The sequence below is a fragment of the Gallinula chloropus genome (assembly GCF_964237585.1).
Source record: "Gallinula chloropus genome assembly, chromosome: 1".
NCBI classification, from domain to species: Eukaryota; Metazoa; Chordata; class Aves; order Gruiformes; family Rallidae; genus Gallinula; species Gallinula chloropus.
In genome coordinates, this window is record NC_140085.1 from 197351998 (window position 1) to 197369719 (window position 17722).

Sequence of the window (17722 nt, forward strand, 5' to 3'; positions counted from 1 at the left end):
TCCACATGCTCTGTCTGTGAAGCAAGACGGTATTTTCACTCCAGAGCTCTCCTTTCTCTTCTTTGTCCATGTATGGTAACTTTTATACACTGAACAATCAAGTTGTCTTCATGATCACTAAATTAAAATAATTCCTTGGGAAGCAGCAAAGAAATATCTTGCAAGGGAGTATCTGTTCAATGGCAGGAAAGGTAGCAAGAGTGAGGACTGGGAGCGCCTGAATTTGATGGATTTAGGAAGATGAATACAGAAAAAGGTATCAAGAAAGGTAAAGAATATAAGATAGGTCAGCACAAAAAGAAAGAAAGCAGAAAGAGATAATACAAGAAAGGAAATTTAAGGCAATAGGAGAGAAAAGTATAACAGAAGAGTCATATGAAACAAATCTTCAGATGTCTGACAGTGGCTGCTCGTGATATCACTTGTGTTTATTACTCCACCTTCATTACATAGCACTAGCAGCAACTTTGTCTTCTGTGACTAGAGGCAAAATACAGACACTATGCGATTCATTCAAGGGAAGGAGATTGTAATTGGGTGCATTCAGGACAAGGCAATGAGTTGTTTCTTGTTCTGTTGCTTTTTTCTCCTAAGATCTTGTTTCCTTCTCCCTCCTAGCATTAAATGTACAGCTGGCACAGCCAATACTTCCAGCCTTGTAATTGCCTGTTGCTCTGTCCCCTGTTTTTGCACAGCTTTTCTGACTAAACCAAACCCAAAACTATTACAGATGTGGGAGAGAGGACTCCCTCCTCTCCCAGTGCAGAGCCAAAGGGAATTAGTGTATTTCCCTTTGTCCTTCCACTATTAGTAACTCTCAGTTCATAATTGCTTCCCCATGCTCCCACATTAGCAAGCTTTACCTAAGGGTTTCACCAGATGATCCCCTTCTTTTCCACAGGTTCACTAGGCTGCTTGATCGGCTTGCAGCTGAAGATGACTTTCCATCCCCTACGTGCATGCGGACCACAGTCGATGTGGTGAAAGCGCTGCGTACGTTCCTTTCAGGCTTAGCAAGGATGATATACACCTTGGGCACAAACATGCAGCCGAGGGCCACCGTGGCACTCAGACTCACTGAGAAACACATGGTGATTATCTTGTAGTTGCTTCCAAAGTATATTGGCACAAAAGCCAGCCAAATGATGCAGGTGGTATACATTGTAAAGGCAATATACTTTGCTTCATTGAAATTAGCTGGGACGTTTCTTGTCTTAAACGCATAAAAGGTGCAACTCAAAATTAATAATCCATTATATCCAAGGGGAGTTACAACACCCAAGTTGGTGGTGTTACAAATCAGGTAGACCTCTCGGATGCTTGGGTAGTCATGCATTATATCTGGTGGCTCCATTATAAAGAGGGCAACAATTATCCCTAATTGTATACATATCAAGATAAATGCAATAACCAGTTGGGCGCAGGCACTCATGAACCTAGGTTTCTTTGTACAGATTTTCTTCTTGCTTCCAGCAAGGATTCTTGCGATGCGGTTGGTTTTAGTTACTAGAGCAGAATAACTCATAGCTGGGGAGAGGCCAATGCCAATTCGTTGAAGATAACAATAAATCTGTTGAGGTTTTGCAATGAGGCAGAAAGTGCACAAGTAACCCAAGCAGATGCCGGCTAGAATGATGTAGCAAAGTTCTCGGCTGGATGATTTGACCACTGGAGTATCGCGGTACATTATGAATATAGCTGTAACAAACAAGGTGGCCAGCAGACCCAGACATGCAAAAACAACTGCTGCAATTGGTTCAGGATCACCCCATCTGAGATACTGGACTGGGATGAGGTCACAACCTACAGAAAAAAAAGAAAAAAAAAAGAAGATAAACTGAAGTACCTAGGAGTGAGATTCATTCATGATATAGTTACAGGTTTTCCTGATATTTCACTTCTTTTTGTCGTTCAGGAAAGTGCCATTACGATGAGCATAAGCTAAAATTATATTATTATAATGGCACAAGAAATACTTTTCAGTGACAGCTTATTTCAGTAATAAAGTTTATCTGGAGTACAACACAATGACTGAAAAAATGGCCAGGATGATTAAGATGTCACCTCTCACCACAGTGGAATTTTCCTTTTAAATTCTTTTAAATATAGCAATTTATGGACAAATTTCAGAATCAAGTTCCATTACCTTGGTGCAAAATGCTTCTGAGTTGTCTGCATATCATATGCACTTAAAGGACCAGATGTCAATCCTACTAATTGTATTGTACACTATGAAGGGCACTGGTACCTGCTTAATGACTATGGAGAGGAATCTTACAGGTTCTAGCTGTCAGGAAAAGGAGACTGCTTCTTTCTCAGGTTTCTCAGATGTGCCACTTGTTTTCTAACAAAATTTTTCTGGGATCAGAGTTGCCAATAAAAAGTAATCTGTGATGGGACACTCTGCTCACCACTTCTGTATTTCATCCTTTTGAGACTTCTGAGGAATTAGCGCCTCATTTAACTTGTGAAATCAAACTGAGGACAATAAATTAGTGCCACAGATAAATTAAAACTGTTCAACATCATCTAAGGACACTTGTTTTTCAATCTATGTATTTTTAATAAGTCACTCTGTGTGCATGCCATGGAAAGATAAAGAAGCTTCTGTTTCCACAGTGTACAGATCAATGGACAGGAGCAGAAGCTTGCAGAAGACTTGTTGCTGGTGTCCCTCTCCACCATCCTTCTTTTTCTTTTGCACTGTAAAGCCAGTGTAGTTCTGGGAACCAAAACAAATAAGAAGGAAGGACCTTGGTTCTCTGGAGTGTAACTTCCTGACGGTAATAGACACACTGGCACTGCCAGCCAGAGCAGGACTACTAGAAGGAGGTGATTAAGAGGAGGAAATACAACTAAAACCTTTTATTTCCCGTATACTTATATTAATTTTGATTGCAAAATCTAAATACCTCAAACTTGAGTATTGGTATAATCAGATTGCTGTCTTCCAGCTTGGTCAGAGAGGAGTGTCAGCCTGACACGGGGTGGGTGGTAGCAAGGCACTTTACTCCATAGAGACGGAGTGCTAGGTGCTCACATCTGTATTTTCAGCAGTTAAGGTAATCAGCACACTCTGATGGGCATCTGGGTGCCAAGCAATCTCAATTAATTAAGGAGCCTGTGACCTCAATGAGTTGATGAATGTGAGTAAATGTAGGTATCAGGACTATAATTTGGGAATTTCTACATGCAAGTTCTACTCTTTGCCTTTTCTTTGTTTTCAGTGGTGCTTAAAAGTTTTTCCAAAGCTGTCACTGACATTCTTAGTAGTAAAACTCATTCTGTGAAATGGTTTGGGTATATATTGGACTCAGGTCTTCCCTTCTCCCAGTGTTTCTATATCTTTAGACAATTAATATTATAAAAAATATAATATCTGGTGGTACACTTAATGGATTGTGTGGCAAAAGCACGAGGTAGATAGTTCTGTATTCTTGCAGAAAAGTCAAAAGGATTAGGGTCAACAAATCCTTATGGTTAAGGGATGAAAATTTGCAGTCAATCTAGCGTGACACAACTGTGTTCTTGGTTACTAAATGCAGATTAATTTGCCATACATATTGTAACTGCTATGGTGTGCAAAGTTTTCTGCTGCAATAATAAAGTTATTACTATGTCTTAGTATAACAAAGACATTCCAGTTTTTAGGAAATACTCTCATTAGCATTAGTTGATGATACCTATTTGACTCCTGTCAGTTTTAAAGGGTTTGCTCACTTAACATGAGGAAGACACAATATTTCATTCTGACAGCATCACCGGAATCATATCATTAAAATCAACATTTTATACCAATGAGAATGGTGGAAAGGGTGAAAACCAGAAAATATAGTCCAGTGTGTGCAGATATTTCCAAGTGGGATCTTCTCCAACATGTTTTATAAGTGACCTCTAAATCTGGTTTTACCAAAATTTATTTAATGTTTTGAGGAAATAATTTATTACTAGCTTCTAATAATACTGTGTGGGTTTTTTGACAGGATATTTGAAGAGAAAAGGTCTTTATCTGGCAGCTGGCCTTTACATGCAGACAATGATATAGGGGCTGAATTTTGCTCAGTTTCTAATGTTGCAGCAGAGGTGAATCATAACTAAGCATTTCTCATTAGTTTCAGACTATATTTCATGCCTTCCTTGGTTTATTACTCCTTTTACATTCACTTAATAAAATACCTGAGAAAAGAGTTGAAAACTTGTCTAATTTTTTCCCACCCATCACTGGGCATACTTAACAAGGAGAATGCTAAACTGTACCACGATTTATTCCTCAATTAAGATTTACTGACTGGGTAGTCTTCATAAAGCAATGATTGGTGAGGTTTTCATGTAATAGCTTTGCAGCTAATAATTTTTGACAATGACACTTTGAAGAAAGGGACAGCTAGATCAAGAAAAAGAAATATGGGAAAACAGTAGTGTGAGTGTTCAGGTTGATGGCCAGGATTATACCAAGGCAAAAGCTGAAAAATGGTAACACGGGAAGAACTCATTTCCTACCCCTTAAATACGTATATGCTCGATGGTCATTTGGACAAGATCCTGCCTCACAACCCACCTTTTACACTTCATCAGCACATCCAAGCACCTGGAAAGTCTTCTTTCCTAGCTGGCTCAGAAATTCATGGTGGAGCAGAGCCAGCAGCCTTGTCTTGTGGTCCTTGCAGAATGCTGAGGCAATCTTTGGCTTGTGGAAGGGCTGTTAGGAGCCCCAGAAAAATTTACATAAAAATGCCTCTCTCTTCTGCTGGTCAGAAATGTAGCCAGCAGGAGCAAGGTCCTAGATATGGATATGATTAACAAGACAAGATGATATAAAAAATCAGAGTCCTGTTTGACTTTCTGGGGAAAGGATCTCTGAAAGGAATGTCAGCAACCTCAACAAATCACAAAAAAAGATTTATAATCTTCTGATAATTTGGAAAAAAAAAATCTGTTGTCTTCAGGTATAGGATAAATCGTGGCATAAACGAGGACAGGAGAGCTCTTGAAGGCTTGACCACTACCACAGGTCTATTACTACCCTGCTCTCTCTCTGTAGAAATAAACTTGTCACTTATTTCTCACTTTTCATTTGGCTTTAAAATTAGGTAATCTGTAAAAAGAATTCACAGATACAAACCACTGTAGTTTAGGAGCCTAAATCCTGAGTAACTCAAACATACTGCTTTAGCTGTACACTGCAGAAAAAAAATCAAGGCCATTAATCTTAGAATAATACACTAAAATTACTCTGTGACCACATGGGGAATGATTCCCTAATTACACAAATGTGCGGGAAGACTGAAACAACTGATGAATTGCTGCAATTGGGTCCATCCTTATGTTAGCTCTAATGTTTTGATTTAAGTTTCACCAAAAAATGCTGGCTCTGCGTGTTGTAAATGTTTTATTCAGAATATGTCATGTTGAGCAAACTTTCCATAATGTAAGGCACAATTACAAGTGAATCCTTCTGGCTCTGTTGGCAAGTCTCCAAGGAGCCTCCAAGAACCATTTGTTGAGCTCAGGTTTCTTGCACCAGCTCACTTGTGGCTGAAGCACTGAGTGACCCGGGCTGGGGACTTGGGATGTAAATGAACTGAAAGCTGAAGTCCGTATCTTACCTGGAACAAGCAATTGAGGGAAGAAAACTACACAAATCCATCAACAAGGGAAGGGAGAAAATGACAGCCAGAGATCCTGGTTGTAATAGGGCCACCTGAAACCTTAACTCATCCTCATCTGCTTTCTCCAAGAGGCTGATGTAAGAGTGACTTTTGGAAATGGTTAAATTTAATTTGGAGCAAGAAATAAACAGGAAGGAGAAAATGGAGGGCACAGACAATCATAAATTATCTCTGCTGATATGCACCTATAATGCTAAAAAATTCAGGTTAAAATTGTTTCCTTCATCTAACCCCAGTCTGACTTACAGCCTTTCCAGTTATGGTGGAAAGCACAATCCCAGTAATGTTTCAATAGCAAAATCAATGTCAGCGCAGGCTAAATTGTGTTCTGCCTCATGCTCACAAGTGTCAGGACAGTGCTGAAATTACCATTTAAGTTGTTACAATTTGGAAATATTTTGGGCAAGAGCAATATTTCTGGTTGTTTGAATAACCCAGCTTTTACCTAGCACTTTCAGACAGACAGACAAGATCATGATGCCATTATCCTGGGTTGACTATACCTTATTTCATGAAAGCATTTTTGTAACTATAGTAAAAATATACATTTCTGGTACTCAGCCTTATCCATGAACGGCAAATAAAACATTTCAAGTGCTGTAAAACACTTCAGCTCCTATTTTCATCGGAATCCAATTAAGAAAATCAAATAACCAGCATATTTGGAGTACACAGAGAATGAGAAAAATGTCAATACAGCCTGAAGATAATCCAAGTGTCACTGAAATTAATATCATCTACTTTCCTTGAAGTCCCCGAGGTGACTAGACAAAACTTTGGTTTGTTATTGTTGTATGCTGTCGCTGAATCGCAGGAAGAGGGAATAATTGCCTCTTTCCTACATCAAAAATACCCTTAAACAAATACTAGGCATAGACGAACCAAGATATTCCTACATCTACTGGAAAAGCTCCAAGATGCTGAACAAAACTTATCTGGTCTTTCTAAAGCATCTTTTTGAATGTAGAAGTCCATGTTCTGAAAGTCACTTCAGCTTCTTGAATAACCAAAATGCCATTCTTGTTAAACTACTGCAAAATTTGCTGCATTGAAGCTTTGTCCTTAGTGTTAAGAAATTAACTTCATGTGTATCTAAGCATTTATTTTTTTCTTCCCTCCACAGTGAATATAATGCAAATAAGGGCTTTGAGGGATAGTGGAAGAGATGACATACTTCTGGACCCATGAGTTACTCCTGCTCTAATTGGCTCAGTCACACTGGCCATACTAATGTGTGAAGTGGTGCTGTAATATATGGATATTGCTAATACAATGCATGGGAAAGAAGGGGAGCTACAGAAGAGGAAAGCATGTCTTGATACTAAACCAGGAAGAAGAAAATGATTTGGGGTGCGTAACAGGATGATACAGATAAATTTGGAGAAAAGAAGGATAATGATTCATTTTTTGTCCAAGGAGAACCCTGGTCCCTGGGGAATGTTACATGCATAAGCAATGAGGCAATTTTGTGAGGAAAAAAGATATGGGTGGCTAAACATTTTTTTTCTCACCTCAGTTTCACTTCTAGATGGAGATATTTTCTAGTAAGTCATTTAATCAAGAGGAACTCCTCCTCCCACTTGCCTTTCCCATTACTTTTGGACTTCCTGTGCTTCAGAACTTCATTTTTTTTAATTCTGAAAATAACTTTGTTTTCCTGCATGTATTTCATCCCTTCTGTCTCCTCATCCCCTGCATCTGAACTCACATATTGCACAGGTGACTGAAAAAACATTAGTCTCTGTTCTTTTTTTTTATTTAAGCAGGACCCTTGCCATTACACACTTTACACAGTGACTTTTGTGGCACGAAACTGATGCTGGCCCTTAAGCCTAAGAAAGATGGAGCAATGTTTTGTTCTATGAGCCAAGAAAGTATTCCAAAAATGTTTTTATCCAAGTTCAGATCTCTGGCAAAAAATAAGGTGCAGCTCCATGTTGAAAGTCTTCTCTCACAGGTACGTGGCTGTGATATATTTACAGAACTCTTGTCTGAAGGTGATCATGCAAGGAAGACTTATCCCAATGAGATGTTTATGTGTAACCTTGTGGAGCTGAATTTACCTAAGACATGGCTTTATCAAGCAGCAGAGACATAGACTGCGGCAGTATCAGATGTAGGGACATTTCAAGGAGATTGGTGTGTGGGTAATGAAACTGAAGGGAAATTTCCTTGCCAGAATACAAAATACATCTCCCTCTCCTTACTTTCAATTCACATTTATTACTAAATCTTATGTTGTAAACAGGATCGAAAGGCAGGGTTTTTTACAAGCTGCAAAAGTTGGGACTATAAATATGATCATTAACAATGCAGCTCATTATAGTGTATGGACAAGCTGGGAATAGAGTTCTTAAAATCTGGTTTTGATTTAAAAAAAAAAAAAAGTTAAATAAGACAAGATCCAGCCATCATGTGAATAGCAAGTTAGGTGGGGATTACACAGCCATGAAGTGATGGTGTCCTGTTACCAGGAGTGCATACTGTATCAGCTGTGCTCATGGAGGCCAAGGGGGGGTTCAGTTTCTAATTAATGCCTGATGAATTTGAGTCTGGTTGAGGAGCAAGGGTTAGATCTCCTGAGGAACATTTCTTGGCATTGATGTCGAAGGGTTTTTTGTGTGCATACTGACTTTGGTCCCTATAAAAGGATAAAATACATGTCTAAAACCAGATGTATAGTTTGCAAAATGTAGCAGCTCATGTAACACACAAAGCAGTTGATGTGATTTAAAAGACAATTACTTTCCTTTAAAACAGTCAGACCTAGGTGGAAAATCATTGACTCATCCTACAAGAGCTTTTAAGGTGCCACTTCATCCTGGTCTTCCATCCTGAAGGCAAAATAAGACCTTCAGAATGTAAATCCTCCCACAAGCCCAGACTGATGTCTTGCTTGAGGCATGGAGACCTGCATGCCTTGGGGAGCCAGCTCAAAGCACAGAGCTGGAAGGCCAACATAGTTGCGGTTTGCTCCACTTTGCTTTACATATAGTGTTTAAAGGCTGATTACCTGAACTTCACCCAGTCAATGGGCATTTCCTATCACAGGTATTTCAGAAGTGGGTCCTCTGTTTGTTTGATGAGGCACCTGGAGCAAATTCACTCCTAACTGACTCCTTTTCCAGATGATCTAGTTGGGTAAAACCCTGGATGCCCACTGAAAAGAGAAGTGACCTGGGGTCTGCTACATCTCAGACAAAACCGCCAGTAGTTGAAGAGTTGACCAATTGCACTAGTTGACCTTCACAAACTGACCAACATAGTGCAGTTGCTTGGTCATTGCAAGGTGGACTTTGGAGGCTTCTGGATGACCCAGCTGGAATGTGAACCTGAGTTTATACCTCAACCTCAATACTCTGCTCTGGGGAGCATGTGGGGTCCAGTCTCTTTTCCTCCTCTTCTCCATTCCTCTGGCCCAATAAAGTTTTCCCTGAGATGAGAAGGCTTTGCTGGCTGATTATTGAGTGCTTGGGGAGGTAGGGCTGGAGAAGCACTTTCAAATCCATTTTACTGCTGTTTCAGTTTTCTCAGTTAAAAGGGTGTTTTTCTCTGAGAGAAAGTTTTCTGTTTGGCATTATCTGAAAAATACCCTGTCAGCTTTACTGTTAAATGATATTTTTGCAGTAATTAAGTGACCTAGCTCGTATATTACAGCAATTGAACATCTCTTACCAGGAAAGTATTAACTTTATATATCAAAATCTGTCCATAGGCCAAGCCTTTCCTGACACAATTCCACTTGCATAAATTCATACCACAAACTGTTTTCCCCTTTGTCTTCCCTCTCTTTCACCTCAAAAATTTCTTACCCTTATCCACACAAATTGTATGCAAAATAAGTCTGTGAGCGCTTTTGGAAATAACCAGTGCCTTCTCCCCTCCCCTTGTGTCTACAGAGCTCAGCACAGTGAGAACCTGATCCCTGACCAGCTTTTTGAAGTGGTGCGTGCTCTGAGAGTTTGAATTCTTGGATTGTGTTTATTAGTGTTGGAATAATTTTTCTCTAAAGTAGCCAAATACGATTCTGCAAAAACATAGAGATCTATGCCATGTCCAGAGGAATGTGATCCCCATATTCTAGCAGACTGATGAACAAAGGACTAATACAAACCCAAACTGTTTCGAGTACTCAGGCGTTTATCAGCAGTAACTGCAGCAACTAGATCATAATGTTTTCCCATTAAAAAAAAAAAAAAATACTGCATGGATTTTCTGTACACTCTTGGGGGGGAAACAAAATGCTGAAATTTGGCGTCCCTTAGTAATTTTTATGACAAGGACTTAATTTCTCTACCTGTTTGGGGAGGGAGAAGATCTGCATGACCAGCTAGATGTTAGGGCAGGGTTGAATACAAAAATAGGGCTGCCTTTTTTTCTTTTCTTTCCCTTTTATTTCTAGATCTAGTAACTCAGGTCTTTAGAAGGCAGCTGAACTCCACCAGTGATTCCTGGATCAGGTTGAGGCAAGAAGACAAATACCAGCCTCAGTTCCAATTTCAGCTTTATCCTGGGGTTTGATCTGATTAAAGCAGTCCTCATATTCATTTGTATCTGGCACTTGCTTCTTCAGCTCAGCAGATGAACATTTCCATTGACAACATAAGCACAGCCACAACTCATTTACCTGTGAGGTCGTCGTTGGGCCAGGACCCGAGCTGGCAGGCTTTGCATGTGTATTCATCAGATACGTATTCATTCTCTTTACAAGGAGTGCAGGTCCAACAGCAGCTCACTTCTCCTTTACGGATCACCTGAGACAAAAATTGGCATTTAATTTAGCAACATAAACCTACATTCATGTGGCCCCAGAAGATTTTTAGTCTCTATTTTTTTTTTTATATTTTCATGGACTTTTAAAAAAATTGACTTTGAAGGGACTTTTACTGACATGCTTGCTTATACAAAATATGACACAAGTTCTCAGTTCTCTCATCATGTATGTACCAGAAGAGAGAAACCATCAGTCCCACAAAAGTATGTGGAAATTGAAAGAATGACAAGAAGATGTTTTTTCCCCTCTTGGAATGAGCCAAACTCAAAATTCTGTAGATGTCAACGTGTCTACAGAAGCCAGTGCAAGGTAGTCAAGGCATGTAATTCACTCCATTGTGGTCCATACAGATAATTGTGTCATTTCCATAAGGATTCATGACACAAATATATTTTGGTGCTTATTTTCTTCAATCCAGTTGCGAGTGATTTGTTAAAACTGACTTTTTTTCAAGACACAAAACTGAACATGCCTTTACCAGAATTATTTAATTACTGCATTTCTAATTAACATTTAAGTGAGAATGTTATCTTTATCCATTTTAACATCTGACCTGATTTCTCATTTTTTAATTTACTGCTAAATGTTATTGCATGCTTGTGATTGAGATGCAGACTTTTCAAGATCCTCATTTATCATCTCTGGGCACCACAAACATCTGTGCTTCTTGTCAATATGTTTTTTCTTTTGAAATAAGGTATTCCCAGTTCCTCTGCTTTTCCCAAAAAATTCATAAATGAGTACTCCCAATTATAACAAAAGAAGTAGTTTGATTTATATATCTTTGCAATGATGAATTTAGAAGGTGGCTTCCAAACCAAATGTCCTTATTGCAGTTTTAATAAATGAAATTTAAAGCAGTGTAATCAAAAAGAACTGGATTGCTCTTTGCAATGCTGCAATGAAAAAAAGTGTGAATTATACCATTTTCATAAGCAGTATGGGGACTTGAAACTTCAATTGTGGATTTTGTTTTAAAATTGTAGAAAATCAAACAACAAAAAAAAAAGCCATGCCTGAACAGCTAAACTAGCAGAAAGGCCATGGGATCATAAATTATTTACTCTGTAAGTGTTGAAACTAGAGCTACTTGCAAAACAGAATATCTGTCCTCCAGAAGAATTCACATTTTAGGATTTCTTTCACTATGAACTAGAATGAAAAGTTGAAAATAAGACAAAATCTCTCATGTCTGGGAAAATAAATTCTTAGAAATCTTGTAGTAATTTTTACACATATATTTTGGTAAACTTGACGCATTATAAAAATTTATAAATTTACAATCTGTAAAATATTCAAGAAAATGAAATGGTAAAGTAGAAATAATAAATAATTACTAAACCATCTAATTTTTTATCAAAAAAATTAATTTGCACTTTTGTGGTAAACTTTTAACCAAATCAACATCTTAAAAATACTTGGAATTTGAGAATTCTGTCAGATAACTGAATGCTGATAATTTTTACCCAGCACTAACTGGGTTTAGTCTCGAAAATGATTATGTATTCTTCTCTAGGAATCAAAATAATTGTTACCCCCTGCTCAGAATCAGGTCAGATTTATTTTTTTTTTATCATTATTATTAAATTTCTTATCCAGGTAATCCTTGATCCTTTTATTTTTCATTTCCTTAATGATTAGTTGTTGTAGCACTTACTTAAATTTAAAACAATATTTTCAGTCTCTTAAAACAAAAATAATTATCTTTAAAACAAAAATTATTTTCCATTCTTCTGGCCCTCTGAGCAATCATTTGAACATGTAATTATTTAAATAAACATATGTCAGCACTATTTTAAATGTGCAGAGTAGTGTTCTGTTTCGATTTTATCAAGTCCTTCATCAAGATGGATGTACCAAATGTTTATGAGTGTTGGACATCATTACACTTGATGTTTCAAATTGCTGCATAATAACTCAGTCCCACAGAATTCTGCAAGAAAACCACCATGGAGCTTGGCAGGATCAAGGTCTCCCCATTGTCTGTGAAGACCATGAAAACAAAGGACTGTGAAGTAAATTTTGAGATTTATATTTGTAATGAGGAGCATAAAGAATATTTCAGACACTGGACTTCAAGCATGTGTCTAATTGTATAATGAATTGGCTTCATAGTGAAGAATCTTATTGGGACAGTCCTTGAAATCATGGGCAGAAGGTGGAAGACAAGCTAAATACTTGCAGTATCTTAACTGTTCTGTAGTTAAGTAACATGGGATGCTGAAGGATATTAGAATACAATTAATATATGACAGATTCATCTACCCTCCTCACTGCAACATGGAAAAGGAGGAAGGAAAAATAAAAAAACCTGGAAAACAAAGAAGCAGTAAGAGAGGCATAATTTTAAAAAAGAAAGAAAAAAATTACCTACATTTCCTGAAGTTCTAAGTAGCGGTAGTTATCGTTATTCTCTGATGATACCACAGACTCAAGGTCTGAGGAATAATGTTCCACTCTAGGTGTCTGTGTCAAGCACTGACATAGTAGCAATTATTATTTATAATTTACGTGCAATTGCACTGACAAATCCTAGTCAGGGATTTGCACTCCACTGAATCAGATGTTGCAAAAATATACAGCAACCCCCCCCCAAACAATACCTGTTTGAAAACATTTGGAATATAAGTATTACAAAGTCAGCAGTTCACAGACATAGGAGAATAATAAAATGCTACCATGAAAATAATGAGATAATTATGATACAAGTAAGAAGTAAATACATAAGTCTATGCATTTTAATTAAGGTGTGGGATACTATCTCTATGTAAAAGTCAAGAAAACACTTTCATATTTAAGGGCCATGCATTCTACACGACTGAATTGAATGGAGAAAATATTTACCTTTATCTGTCCCTTTTCGCAGGGTTCACTGCACACAGATCTGATGATATTATTTTTCTCTGACCATATTTCATCATCGTCCATTTTCAGCTCACCATTGTCCCAGCTGCCAACATTGATATAATCAAAGTAGTCCTTCCCCATTTTCTTAAAATTCATGATTTCATATCTTTGGAAACAGAAAGGGGAGATGTAGCTGAGTTGAGGAGAACATCAGAGAGTCACAGAATGGTTTGCGTTGGAAGGGACCTTAAAATGTTTCAAATTAAAGGAACATTATACAGTCAAAATCGAGTTTGTTGAGATAAAGAAGGCAAAATATCAAGCATTATGCTTGCCCTTGGGTCTCCCAATACTTTCTGTGAAATCATAACCTTTGTTTTCCCTCTGTGTTTCAATTTGTTTTCTCCAATCACCATGACAGTTCCTGAATACTCTGGGGTTATGTGACTGAAATCCTGGGAATGATTGTATTTATTTAGGGAAAGCAATGAAAGGCCAGACAAGATTCGCCCTGTCTAACTTTCAGCACTGAAGCCATAAGCACCCCTAGATGTCCTATGTTCCATCAACAGCAAATGCAAATACATGTAAACCTACAATGGCAATTGCCAACACCAAGTCCTTCCCACTGTCTGAAGGTGCTTATTCTGTTTGTGAAAGAGAAAGTCTGAAGACAGCTAAGCTTCTAAAGTGAGGTAGAAGCAACCCAGGACTGTGGGATCCAATCAGCTTCCTGTGCTGTAAGATGAAATTTGGTGTGGCACCCAGGGAAGTATCAGGCATCATTCCTCAGACACAGACTCCAGGACTACTTCGCACTTACTGGAGGCTACAGAGGCATCTTATCAGAGGCACTGTCTATTTCTTGTGTCCCAGACATTGTGTTTTGTTTGAAAAATGAAGCTGAGACTTGTTTTAGGTTTGGTTTTTTTCTTTTACAGCATTGTAGCAGCAAATGCTATTCACTCCCTTCCATACTACTCCCTTGATTTCTATATAGTATTTAGTTATCAGAACACATTTCATTCCAGGTACAGTATGGTATGAAAGGATAAGATGTTTTGTGCCTTAGTCCCAGGCTGCTTTTGGATCAGATCTCATCATCATCTTGGAACTGGAGTGTCATGAGCAGAGCTAGAGCTGAACAGAGTTTTCAAATTTATCTCCCTCTTCCACCTACATTCTTTTTAGCTCCCAGAGTCCTACAGAAAATTCATGGAGCAGTAGGAAACTCTCTAGACTCCTACTGGCATGCTGAACACCAAGCCACCTTTCTGCATTACAGGCCAGTTCTTCTGGCATTTATTCGTAAGGCATGCTGGGAAAGTTGTGCACCTCCTGATGTGGTGATGTCATGCTTTTCTTTACCTTCTCTTTTGAGGGTTTTGCAGCAATCCAACTGAGCAACATGAAACTCATTGATGAAAAATAAGCAAATTATATAGAGAAGGTGAAAACAACCGTAAGTTTAAAAAACTTGCCTGGTTCATGAACCAGAAGACATTTTATATCATGTCAGCATGCACAAAATTAGACCCAAGGCAAAGCAGTGTAATATCTGAAATTCAATGTACAGTTAAGTAAAAGAACGAGCACATTAAATCAAACAATCTCTTAAATAAAGATACTGAGGTATCTCTCAAGTTTTGAGGAAACAATTTCAAGACTCACAGGTAGTAGGCATATTACATCTAACATCAATATTTTCCAAGGCTGACATATAAAAGAAAATAAATAATTATGGTAAACTTTTTTATGATATTCTCCATCCATAGAGTTGGAGATGCTTTGTATCAGGAAACAAAGTCTAACTATCACAATGGAAAAACTATGGCAGGGATTCAGTACCAGAATCACACACAGGACAAGATCATGATGACAAGCAACCTGTGAAAAAAAGTGGATCCTGACTGAATGGGCAGCATGATATTACCCATATGATACGGTTTTTGAGTCTTTCCAGAAGAAGAAATGAGCAATGACAAAGCTAGGATGAAAAATAATATGGTAGTCTTAGATATTGGATTATTTAATTTTCCATCCTAATATAAAGAAGGAAAAGTTTTGAGAATGACCTCATCAAAGTTGGAGATGTGCATGTCAGACTGACACAAATTAATTGAATCCAGACAATACACACAGAAACCTGAATATACAGGCTTTTGTACATGGTTATAAACTTTAATATGTTTTTTCCTGAGGTTCACAGGCATAGTGATGGTCTGATCAAGGATTAAATAGACTAACCAAAAGGTTAGCCCAGAAGCCACGGTGGAGTCTTTATTCAGCATCATCAGGACTTTGTAACACTCCTGAGTCCCGCTTTGTTAAAGCTGTTAATTCAGAGTTTCATGGGCAGATGAACAAAAGTACTGCCAGTGCTTAACAGGCCACAGAACCTAAACCAATTATCTTTCCAGCAGTATTTCCATGCATACATCCTAACAGGAATACTGGAAAGAAACCTAACAAATTAAATAAGCTACTGTCTCAATATATTGCGCCTCTCTTCTCTGTGGAGAACAGCATTAGTGGACTGATAGTAACAGCCAGCCTCAGTATGTCCATTGATGTAGTGGAGGTTCAAGACTCACTGGTTCCCTGAAGTTTTCTTGAGATACCACAAGAGCAGTTTGTGACTTTAGGATGGCAGAGACCAGATGGTGCAACAGAACTGTTCCAGCAGTGCCCTAATCACAGTGCAAAATATTTTTTTTCGGAAACTGAAGTGTCCTGAAGTTGCTGAGAATTCATATTCTGTTGGTAGCACAGCCAAAACATCAGCATCCAGTTTTTCTTGCCTTCTTAATATCTTTGCAGTTTCAATAACATTTACAGATAGTTGTTATCTTCCTGAGAAATCATGGCTGTTCCTTCCATATTCTTTTCTCCCATATCTTCTGTCTCACCTAAAACAGCCCCTCCCTAGACTGTCTATTTACTCAAAGTCCAACATACACACAAAGGACCTTGGAATAGAGCCAGGACCCAAAGCATCTTGTGGGATTAATCATCTGTTGTAAAATGAAAACCCTTTTGCTATACATCAAAATCCTGAGCTATCTAGGTCAGAGAGGCTTTTTGTGTTCCGATTTCCTGCTTAACACCACCACCACAGTACAGCTGTGAGGATTTAAATTTCTGTTTTACAAAGTGGAGATGCAGCTATCAATGCAAGTGATCAAAGGGGATGAGCTGTTCCAGTATGACTGCACCATCTCCCAGCTGTTGCAAATACTGTTTGGCAGGACTCAAAAGACAATAAACTACTCAAAACCTGGGTGTTAGAGAAGGAGCTTCCTTTAAGTCCTTCTTATTGGTAATAAAGTAAATTTTGACTGAACCTTGGCTAATTTAAGCATCTAAACTGGATTAAATGAGTATTGCAGAAGAGGGAACAAAGAACTGTGTTTCAAAAATAAACAAACTGTGGGCCCACTTTGCCACCACACACAACCCATCTATCTGCAAAGACATAATACTACTGTATCTTACACAAATCCATCAAGGCTGGACTTAAATTTGCACTACCCTGAGATGCACAACCAACATGTTGTTCAGTGAAACACTAATGTCCTACCGTGACCAAGGAAATGACTGCATGTGATATATATAATTCCTTCATCATATTTCTTGAACTCAAAAAGACCAAGACATTCAATTAAATTCCTTGCAATGAATAGAATGGATTTTTTATTGTTAAGCATGCCAACGAGGGAAAGGTAAAGTTAGTGGTCTCTTTACAACATTTAGATACTGTCATTGGTGGTGTCATGCTACACATCATTTTATTTGTGGCAAGCTACATGTAATTTATTCATGGTAGTCTTCAGTCCTTCTGCACGAAATGAGTGAAATGGATAGATGCAGTCCACTGCATCTGAGTGTCATTAAAACCAAATGGGAATCCTTTAAGAGAAGTCTGAGACCAGTGTTTCAAAAGGAATTTAGTCAGAAAAAATGCAGGCTGAGCACTTTTCTTCAGAATTCAGCTATTTCTAAAAACCAAAAATGTTTAGCGGAAGACAGCCTTGCTCACCAAAACAGTGCTGAAAATAACTCTTCATCTGAAATTTTGCTGGATTTCTGCCAGTCTGTGTTTGAGACTCCTACCAGCTCACAGTGTACTTCCTTAGAGTCTGAGTCCAAAGAATCTGAAAATTTGTGCCTCCAGAGACACAGCCAGACTGCTTTGGAGGTGGCTGTCCTGTTGTCTCCTAGGGAAAACTCTGACTTTTACAGGTTTTCAAATAAATTGGGGGAAAAAAAGTTCTGAGTTTCAGCAGAAAGTTGTGGAAATGTCAGAATATTCTGACCAATGTATTTCCCCTTTTCTACAGATCTCTGTTCAGAAGTTAATGATTTCCTTTTAATTCGTATCAGAGGAGAAGACAAAATTTAAATGAGTGTACAGGGTGAACAATTTTTCCTC

General features: G+C 38.2%; 1 protein-coding gene across 3 annotated transcripts in view; it reads right to left on the reverse strand.

Annotated features, from left to right (window-relative positions):
* Window positions 1–17722, reverse strand: part of GRM5 (glutamate metabotropic receptor 5) — a gene marked incomplete at its 3' end in the record, with an annotated part of 269980 nt that overhangs the window by 22831 nt on the left and 229427 nt on the right. For all 3 annotated transcript variants that reach the window (XM_084276966.1, XM_084276965.1, XM_084276964.1), the window contains exons 5-7: window positions 13288–13456; window positions 10297–10423; window positions 864–1803 (exon numbers count right to left, since the gene is read on the reverse strand). In XM_084276966.1, the coding sequence (XP_084133092.1) occupies window positions 864–1803; window positions 10297–10423; window positions 13288–13456 (1236 nt within the window). The remainder of the gene's footprint in view (window positions 1–863; window positions 1804–10296; window positions 10424–13287; window positions 13457–17722) is intronic.